Here is an 11,146-nt window from a genome sequence, read left to right on the forward strand (position 1 = left end):
CTACAATTTTGGGAAAGGGTGAATGTATAATGCATATGTACATACGGATTTTACTAATTTCATATTTAGGTAAAATTATCACTCATTTACAGGAACTAACAAAGCTTGGACACCAGGTCGCCCAGGCAACTGAAAAAAATATTTTGACTAGTTTTGTCCATACAAGAATTTCTTAAAAGCCACATGTTGCTAAACTTGCCTATAAACTCTGAAAAATAATTTGTCTGCCTCCGAAATTTTTTTCCTAGCTCCTAAGAATTTAGTTTTTGGTCAGCATTTGCTCTTTCACCTTTTAGATTATTTTTCAAGAAAACAAGATTTTAGATATTGACCCCCACCTCGCCTAAATACCTGAGTAAGTATCCAAAAAATATTTACAAACCTCCTGGAAATTTACTTGATCCACATCACTACTTAAGTATTATAAAATGTTTTGCTGGCTTAGCCTAAACATGGCAACTCCTGTCACAAAGCTGTTCCAACATTTTGAAACCTTTATTCGAGATAACCTAGATCCTCAGAACGTGGGTCTTGTAAGCTGAAAATTTTCTTGTGTTGGTTTCAGAGGCATATGCTCATCTCTGTGAAACTTCAACAAAATATCATGTGTTCAGGTCATGACCACTAGATAACTTGCCATGAAATAACACTAAAGCTAAATATTGGTTATTGAATCACTTTATAAGTTTTAAAGATAGGCATAAGTATGAGTTTTTTGATTTCGATGCATTTTAAGTGGTGTTATTTGAAAATTTTGAACTTAAGCTTAATAAAGTGTATATTAATAATACTAGTTTACCCTAAAAATAACCAAACTTTTTGTTCTTTACTGTGAATGAAAAATATATTTGAAATACTTCTCAAATTATTACAATTTTCTATTAGTAAAAATAACAGCTTTGGTAGTTTGTGAATTAAAAATGTTTTCCATTTCTTAAATCTTTTTTATACATTTTTATTTGAATTTTGTATGTAAAACACTACTTCAAATCATGAACTGTAAGCAAGTAATATGTTGAGACAAAGTTTGTTCTGATTTGCTGTTTTTCTGTAACTATTTGGCCACAACTAAAAACGCTTTCCAGCAAATCTGTTTTATTTGTTTTATGATTTTTTGTATCTACAGCTTTTATGGTTTATTAGTATGTTTGTGATGCTTACTGTCTTATTCAGTTTTCCTTCCCCTAAAAGCATAATGTTTTGACACCACTATTATTTTCAGCAATAAATTTTTATTTTCTGCTTAATATAATTTTATTCTTTCGTTATTTTATTGGTATAGAAGTGATTCAATATGGTATTCTAACATAAAGAAGTTGAAGAGGTAAATTAGTTTATAAATGTATTCATCATGTGAGCCAAGGAAGGTCACTGGAGCTTAACTTTTATCTTTCTTTATTTTAATTTCACATGATTTTTTGTTTTACAGGGAATTCAGACAATTTAAGCATCAAAATAAGATCAGAGATTGTAGGGCTCACTTCTTTTGTTAGAAATTAAGTCCATGTCAGCTGATATATATAAGCTAATGTTGTAATGCAATATTTAGTCATAGCAAAAAGGAAAATATTTATGTGTGTTGACTTATTAGCTTTATGGAAGATGTTTATCTTGTAGTGCTCCTATTAGGTGTTTTGTGTTGGTTTTATTTATATCTTAATGAAATGGGTCAATTTATTTCTGATACTTATTACTAAAGCATGAAAACTGCTATAGCTCATAATTTAACATTCTCTTTTATGGAAATGAGATCTGGGAAGGAAAGTTGAAGTTAAAAACAGTCATTTAATATTTCCAATAAATATTTTCAGAAATGATGGTGTGTATCAATTGTTGATCTAAGAGATTTATCCCATTTCTAATAACCTGATTCTAAAGAAAAATTTTTGAAAAAAACATCTTCATGAGACTAACTTCTTACATTTGAATATCTTATGAGTTACTTCTTGAAATATACAAAAAAGCTAATTGAATAAAATTGTAGATAAAAAGGATGAAAGAGTTGCTCTTTTTCCCATTACATTCAGTGTTATTTTTATTGTGGTCAAGTTCCACTATTTTTCAAGACTAAAGTAACCTAGAGCTCTGAAAGTAGGAAATTTTCTTTTAAAAAGTTATGTACCATTTTAAACAATTACTCCAAAAAGGATATGAAGTTGATAATATTGCTCTATAATGGAAGCAAAACTTGATTCATTCTGCTCCAAGATAGATTTAAAGTAAAAATTTTATTTGCTAAAAATTTTGACAAACTTAGTAACAAAGCATTGCTTAAGCAACAAACATCGCCTTTTTTTTTAAATTCATTTTTTAAACAAATGTCTCTGTATCTTTTTTAGAAAGATAAGAATGTTTTTGCAGATGTGAAGAATAAGATTTTTTTTTACTCTTTTATAAAAGGGACCCTTTAACAATACAACAGCAGTATATTTTACCATCATTACTGACAAGGCACATAGAAGTGTTGTGAAACATCCTGGATATTAAATAAATTTGCTCATAACACTTATTTAATGCATTCTGCACATCTTTCTACTCCTTTTATTCACAGTCTCCTACCTATGTGTTTGAAAGTTTAGAATGACTGTACATTGTTGCATAGCATGCAAGAATTAAGCTGATTTGATGTGTATCAAGCCCATGTTATTGGTTGGAAGACAGTAGTTCTATCCATTAGACTATGTGGAACTTTTGTTTTTATGCTACTGGAAATAAAATGTTATTTTTTGAGAATTGAGAATATGGAAAAAGGATAATTCATGTATATAGCAGACATAATATGATGTTTCATTCTTAAGTTGATGCAATAAATCTTAATTTTATTTTATTTTTGTTTTTGTAGTATGTTGTTATTCCAAGACAAAGAGCCATGGCTGAAGCAATTCAAATAACAATATCTCATGCTCTAGGAGATGCATGTAGTCCTTGGGTTATTGGTACTGTATGTACATTTTTTAGAAATGTTTTTGGTGAAATTTTAGAATAGATAATTGATGTGTTTTCTTTTCAGATTTCAGATGAAATATCGAAGAAGTTATCGGATGGTGACACAAGCATTTTTATTGAATTTACAAGCCAACAATATGCTTTATTTGTAACAATGTTTGTGTTAGTCATTGGAGGTCTCTTTTTCTTCATCAATTCATTTTATGTTGCTGAGGATAAGAAGAAATGTTGGGAGCAAACTCAAAGTAAGTTGCTTAAAATATTTCATTTCCATTTGTATTTTAGTTTTATGTTCTACACATATCTTTAATATGCAGGTTTTTGTTTCCATGGATGCTTAATTTCAATCTAGTAAAAGTAATATAAATAAAATGGTAATAGAAATTATATATGAATCTGTTTTTGTTGAAAATCATAAATTACTAATTTTATCAAGAAAGGAAAAAGACTTCATAAGATATAAATTCTTCACATTAAAGAAAAGAAGCCATGATGTTTGCTAGTTTGTTGTGCGGTTGAGACAAACCTATGTGTTTATCTTCAAATAACATAAAACCATATCAAACTCATCTTCATAAAAATTTCACTTATGACCATTTGACAAAAAAAATCATTCATATAGACTCTACTCAAAATATGAAAAACTTGGATGTGCACTTGATTTGTATGATTTGGTAATATCATTGAATACCTCAAATATTTAATATAAAGAAGGAAAAGTAATCTTTCGACATATCAACTATTTATAATTTTACTCATAACATGAGAGTCCTCTCTCAAAACCATGTGAAGGGCTATGGGGAAGAACGATCAAAGTCCATTTTTCTAAAAAAAAAACTCTGGTTAACCAATGGGAACATGTAGATTATTACATACAGTATTTAGGAGAAATATTATTCAGGCAAGAATCATCATAGTGAATGAGTTTTAACAGGGAAGAATGAGGCTAACTCGGAAAAGATTTGAGGTTTCAAGCTTAAAAACGCACTGAGGAAAATTTGTGCATGGTAGACTATGATCATTCTTCCCTGTGGCCCTTCATTTAATATTAAAAATACTTGAAAGTAAAAAAAGGAATATTGTATTTTTTTGGAAAGTCACCTTTTAGTTGTGTCAAAGCAAACAGTGGAAAATATATTTCTGAAAATCCCTCACATGCTAAATTTTATCTCTGATGGTTTAAGGGATAGCTCCCAAGAATTCCACCTAATCACTCTAAGAGCAAAGAGAGAGTAAAGAGCAGATTACGTGTCATAGTCCAGTCAATTTAGAGATAAAAATAGGGATCAAATAATAAAAATTCCAACAGCCAAATTTTTGTAGATACCTTGGGTTTACCATTACAAATAAAGTGTCAAGTCACCATCGATCCCATGTGTGCTAAAAAACTTATTGGGGGTGAAAAGTCAAAATTTTAAGTTTTATGGATTTTTCTCGAAAACAGTAAGTTTTATCGAAAAAGTACCGCAGACCACAGTTATAGACCTCAAAGTTCTCTGTAAAAATGGTCCTTATGATTTTTGCTCCAAGGACCAACCATTTCCGAGATATTGCATACTCTCAAAAGACAGTCAGTCACATACAGAATCCCCTTTACTCGCATGGCCTTCCTGACTATTCTAGTCTGTGTGGCACTTCACATACATGCTTCTTTTAGTGTTAAACATGCAGTTTGAGTGACTAAACATATTTATTAAAAACGTCTACTGTTGTTTGTGCTGATCAATATTTTTTAAAAATCACAATTTAGCTTTATTTGCAATAAACTTTTGACTGAAGGTGAAAGTCTTTTGTGGTCAGTTGTGGAATGCCACCTTTAATCGATGCAAGTGTCGTGAGAAGTGAGGAGTTTGCTGATTATTTAAGAAGTCTAAAATCCGTTACAATTCAAGTGGATTGTGGAAAGTCATACACCCGGAAAAGTTCAATCTCTGCAGCAAAAGTCAATGTGAGGATGAACAGGCCAGTACTTCAAAAGTTAGTCCACCTTGTACTAGAGCGGGATTAAGTGAATCTGAATCCAGCTTTTGTTTTAAAAAACACTGCTTATTTTGTTGCGAGGAAGCAGATGAAGAGGCTGAGAAGAAGAAAGTGCAAATTTATCCTAGAAAAATTCATAAAGTTTCTACACTTGCACTCAAAGAATCACTTTTAAAATTAGCTAAAGATCATTCTGATGATGGGGGAATAGCTGTCCTTGCACATATTAATTTTTAGTATGATTTAGTCGCTGCTTTATAAATTTTTCTGCGATAATTCTGCGCTTTCTTCTCAACTTCTTCATTTATTTTTACCAATATTTTTGGGCAAATGTGTAGAAGCTAGTGGGAGGGGCTTCTTTTTTTTCTATTCTAAAAATGAAGAAACAAACAGCTATATGGAATGCTATTTACTGGTATAGGGTTCCAATAGATTTTTTATTTCTCCCTTGTGTCAAGGTAAAGGGGTATGTAACAGAAGTTAAAAGCCATCAATAGTTCTGCTATCTTTCAATATTTATTGAAATCAGAAAATAAAAAAAGGAAGTAGAAATGTCACTATTTGAGAAACTTGAGTACAATGCACACAGCTATCTCCAACCTTCTTCATTTTCATAATTTACTGCATAGTGCTGAGAGGGCATTTATTAAATTAACAGCTAAAGAAAACAAGAAAAAGGTTTTGAAGTTCAACAAATTCCCAAAAGCGCAGTTCCAGTTACTCCAGAAAATAAACCTTCATCATACTCAAAATTTTAAAATTTAGTGAAGTAATAAAAATTCCTGAACGCATATAATATAGGTTTTTACTTTTACATTGATATTTTCACACTAAATTTAAAAATACATTTATATAATTATTAGATTTGTTCTATTCTCGACTGAAGTTTATATTTTTCTTGACAAAATCTTGCATTTCAACAAATGCTGCAAAATATAAGCATAACTAATTTTAGTGCTTTGCAAAACATGCATTTGTTAAAACTTTAGCTGATGTATCTTGTTTGTTCATAATTCATTTTATACATTTGGTTTGAATGAGCATGTTATTTATTTTTTTAAATCAATTTAGGTTTTAATAATTTTCTTCTTTTTTATTTAGATGAAATGTCTGCTATTCTCATACCAAACATATCGGAATATGAAGAATAATATGTAATGATGTAGAAAATTATTTGCTCAAAGTCTCATTGTTTTTTCTTGTTTTGTTTTGTTTTTATTTGCTCAATTTGCACAAGCGACATGTGATTGTATATTTTGTATATTAGAGCGAACACACTTAAAAAAAAAGTCGGTTAGAAATTTCAATATTTATTCAATTATATGAAATTATCACAAACCTTTTTGAGATTAAGCTTCTGTAAATTAAAATTATAATTCACATTAACTGTTGTATTGATTGTCTATTAAGAAGAACTTGTTATTTACTGTGCACAAAAGCAACAATGAATAAATTTGAGTATACAATATAACCTATAGGTAGGGCAGCCCTAACCTGGCAGCCTTGTGAAGGCTACACAGATCCTAATTGCAGCATTACAACAATGCCAGTTTAGGTTTGTCCCAACTATGAATAAAACCACATTGTGGGACATACATAAATGTTTAACTATGTAACTATAAAAGAATTGAATAGCTGCAAAGAGGCTAGTCTCTACAGCAGTGGCAATCTCAAATACCATAATATTACTCCTCCTTGTTAGCTGCCTTATTACTGTTGACTTGCACTAGGAGTTTTTTGTACATTAAACCTAAAACTCTATTTGCAATTTGGCAGCAGTTTTTTTCAGTAATAAAGCATGCAGCACTTTCACTACTGATGAGATCAGTTTCTTTACAACTAGTATTTTATTGTTTAAATTGTTTAATAGTGGTTTTATTTTGATCATAAATGGAAAAAAAAATATGTATCTATCCCACACATACACTCAAACCTCATTATGATACTTTTCCAACTATCTGGACATAAGAAAGACAAGGTTTTAACTGGAATTACTCCAAAATATTTCATTAAACAAGTACTAATAATATAACTACAGATTTAACAAATTTTCAGTTTGTGATTAAATTAGGGAAACTTTAAATTATTTAACTAAAAGCTAAAAGTATAAGAAAGTAATGACTTGGGTTTTTTAAAAATCTTCCTGTAAAATATTTTTCTATGAGGGTTTGCTTACTTCTTGAGTTATGCTTTAAAATAGGAAATGTATGGTGTCTAAAAAGTCAAAATTGTCTTTTTCAGCTATGTCTCTTCCTAGAAAGATCTTTTTCTTCACCATTGATGCATTGCAGTGCTTTTGATATAATTGATTTGTCTTTTAGTTAAGAGTCAATTTCTGAAGATATTCCATAGATTCTTCATGTTCCCATGCTTCAGAAAAATGGTGGAAATAGTCATTTTAGCTGATGTAAAAACTATGTTATCCACATAGACATGCATAAGAATATCCAAATACGCATGTTTTCCAGTTTTAAAAGTTCCCTACATAGAACAGAGTGAGGAATAAAATGTGATACATTTGATAAAAGATGACCTAGTTTGGAAAAACTTTCTTAAAAAAATTTTCAATTGCATTTTTACACTTTCAACGTCATTCCAACTTTTATGGATGTGTTTATTGGTATCTAAACAAGTTGGACAAAAATCACAGCCATCATCAATTGCTGTGAATCAATTCCAGACTTCTAACATGATTTATCTTAAAATTCAAAATAACATCTTATCTAAGAATTGCAAACAGACAATACACATGGTTTTCAAACGTATCTTTCTTCCTTCTGCTTTCAAAACCACCCCTTATGTTCATTGTTGTTAGCTTTTGAGGGGGTGCGAATATACTTGGATTCATGGGGCCAATAACAAGTCTCGTATTGGTTGTCTGAAATTTCTTCTATAAGCTTGTTCTGTTTTTTTTTTTTTTTTTGAACTTTTTATTTTACTAAACTAATTTCAGTTGTGATGAAACATTGAATCCTATTTAAACAGATTAGTGTTGTGATAAGCATATTGTCACTTCAAAATTCTGTCTGGAAATCTACAGCCACTAAACATAAAATATTGTCATAAATTCAGGACTTTAGAAAAGTAACATAGCATGTGGATGCCTTCACAGCAGGTTTGACTGTATGTGTGTGTAAATTACTTATGTACAGTTTAAAAATTTTGTTACAATAACCAAGTTTGATATTGGAAATTTTATCTCCTTGAAAAATGGTAGAAAATATATTTAAAAATGTTTTTGAAACGTTTTTAACAGTTTAGTTTTTTAATGTTTATTGCTTAGAAATATTATGTGGTTCATTATTGATGCATTTTATGCAATATGTTTCTATCAGTGTTAAATATGCCAGATGCATAAATTGTTTTGTATTGCCCATCTATTTATGATACTTGAATGGTGCATTAATAGTTATTTTAAGGTTTTTTATGAAACACTTTAACTTTTATATTACAATTGAGGCCCCTAGTTTCAAAACCAGATACTTGTAGGAGCGGACAAGCGCTCAACTTGTAAAAAGTCTGGTTTTGAAACTGAGGCAGACCTTCCTGCCCCATTTCAAGGGGGAAAGAAGCGGTTTTTGAACCTAATATTGAGCAGGCAAATAGGCCTTATGATTCTCTACAAGATTAACAAAAAAAAAAAGAAAAAGAAAATCGAATTTTTTGCAAGTATCCGGTTTTGAAACTAGGTGCCTCAATTGTTGCATGTAAGATATTTTGTATATGGTTGAAAATAAACAGTTTGTATATCTTTCTCACTGTATCTTTAATCAGAATCGAAACATTTTATGACAGGGGCGCTCAATAGCAATTTAAATTATAAAATTATATATATATATCAACGTGTTGCAATAATATTCTTTTTTAATGGTCTTGAGTTGAAGTCATTGATGTTGTAATTCAAAACTTGATACCTGCAAAGTATCTACAGTATCTCAAAGTAAAATTTCCTTACCTTAAAATAAATCAATTGTAGAATGTACAAGACAATGTGCTTTTAAAGCAACACAATAGATAGTAACAAGATTTAAGATTTATTGACTCAAATTAATATTTCCATGTTTTAAAATAAATCCTTTAAGCAAGTTGACAAAAGGAAAAAAAATCCTAATTCTGAATTTAATAATTTTAATGAACTTGCATATGTTAATAAGACAATGAAATTAAGCTATTCCTATATAAAAGACCTGCTTAGGGTTTTGAAAAACGGAATCATCATAAAAATATTTTTAAAAACCTTTTTTTTTATACTAAATTTTTACTCAACACCAGCCTATCAAAAAATTATATCGTGATAAAAACGACAATAATAATTTGAGTTCCTTTATAATATGTTCAAATAAATTTTTCAAACCATTTTCTCCACCTTTATGTTTAAAATTGAACGTCATTTCTATAAATAAGAGATAAAAAAACAAAACATGCGTGTTCGGATATGAATTTTATGTACAATATCTAAATGTTAAAAACACTAATAATTATCGCAGTTAGTGTATTTAAAAAATGTTTTATTTTCGAGACACAGTCGCCAAACCTCTTCCCACTTAGTTCATCATGGATAGCTTAAAATAAGGTTTTTAAAACTTAACCTTTGTCGCTAAATACAGTGGTGGTCAGAACTAGAAGGACATCAGAAGATTGCGCAGAAAAAAAAATCTTAAAAAATTCAGTCAAATTCATACACAAAATGCCTTTTTATGCTATAAATCTTTGTAAAATGCAGAACATGTTTGAAAATACAAAATATAAATGTTTTGCCATGATTAATAAAAAATATGTCACTGTTAAAACTGTACAAAATTATAAGAACAAAGAGCGTTTTGCCGTGATCGCCCGCCCCCCCTCTTTTTTTTTCAACTCCTCCTTTTTTAAATAAATTTTTCAGTCTTGCTGACGTGGAAGTTGAAGAACTATTTTGGAAATTTTTAACCTGAATTTCTCGATGGAGAAAATGAGTTCTTGCTTTTTTTGATATTGAATACCATTTTTCTATATTTTGTGTGCCAAAATGCCACATAAAGTTTCCATTAAGCTTATATCGAAACTTTGGTCCGGCTAGTACAGTCATTTCACGAAATAAGAATCAAGCTATGATTTTCATGTTTGAGGAACATGTAATTAGACATTATCCTCCTGGAACAAATTGTTTAAACTTGTAATTAAAGGAGGTTTTGGCTTACAAAAATACATCTCAGTTGATTCATAATTACTTTCAGAATTCATTCTTACTAAAGATCCTATATACCCAGAGATTGGACAACGGCGCGCCGATCTCCGCCATGTTTAGTCCAAGTGTTGTCAGCTCGAAATGCTGCGCTGTGTGAATTTTTAGCTTTACCACGGAATATAGGACATATCTTTAAAGAACAGACTGATTTTCTTTTTCCCTCGTATTTTCATTAAACTGAGTGAGCGCCAAGTCTTACAATCCGGCGGCAATTGTTTCGCATCATCATACCGCGTACAAAGAATTTTCTCAAATATTTGTTCATAAAGATGGAAAAAAAACATACGAGGTCTGATCAAAAAGTTCCAGGACTTTCCCAATAATTCTTTATTAAAATTTTTTAACAATTATTCTAACTTATCACCTTCAAAGTACTCCCCTCTGGAGGAAATACACTTAACCCACCGGTGTTTCCACTGTCCCATGCACCTGGAAAATTCTTCGGGGATGCTGTTGAGCTGCTCCCGCGTTTTTTCTTTAATCTCTTCTATCGTCTGAAATCGCTGTCCTTTCATCGGGTACTTCAGCTTGGGGAACAGCCATAAGTCGCAGGGGGGCAGATCAGGTGAATAAGGGGGCTGGGGAAGGGTTGTCATGTTGTTTTTGGCCAAAAAATCGCGGATGAGGAGGGTGGTGTGACAGGGTGTGTTGTCATGGTGGAGAAACCACTTGCCTGTCGCTCACAATTCAGGCCTCTTCTGCCTAATTTTTTGACGCAAAGTTCTCTGGGTGTCAAGGTAGCGAAATCTGTTGACTGTTTCACCTTGTGCGAGGAATTCATGATGGATCACACCTTTCGAATCAAAGAAAACAGTGATCATCACTTTGACGTTCGATCTCACCTGACGAACTTTTTTGGGTCTTGGTGAGCCTTTTGACTTCCACTGGGACGACTGCACCTTCGTTTCCATGTCGTAGCCATAAACCCAACTCTCGTCACCTGTGATGATGGTTTTCAAGAAGTTTTCGTCGGAACTGGCCATTTGCAAGAGC

The 11,146-nt window shown here is 31.0% G+C and overlaps 1 protein-coding gene across 1 annotated transcript in view; it reads left to right on the forward strand.

Moving 5' to 3' along the window:
* LOC129218359 (protein spinster homolog 1-like) overlaps positions 1-8,580 on the forward strand; it is a 48,371-nt gene extending 39,791 nt beyond the window's left edge. Inside the window, exons 9-11 of the mRNA XM_054852603.1 lie at positions 2,843-2,941; positions 3,011-3,191; positions 6,028-8,580. Of these exons, the coding sequence (XP_054708578.1) occupies positions 2,843-2,941; positions 3,011-3,191; positions 6,028-6,077 (330 nt within the window). The 3' untranslated portion in view covers positions 6,078-8,580. The remainder of the gene's footprint in view (positions 1-2,842; positions 2,942-3,010; positions 3,192-6,027) is intronic.
* The last annotated feature ends 2,566 nt before the right edge of the window (positions 8,581-11,146 follow it).

Source organism: Uloborus diversus, chromosome 3, assembly GCF_026930045.1.
Source record: "Uloborus diversus isolate 005 chromosome 3, Udiv.v.3.1, whole genome shotgun sequence".
Taxonomy (NCBI): domain Eukaryota; kingdom Metazoa; phylum Arthropoda; class Arachnida; order Araneae; family Uloboridae; genus Uloborus; species Uloborus diversus.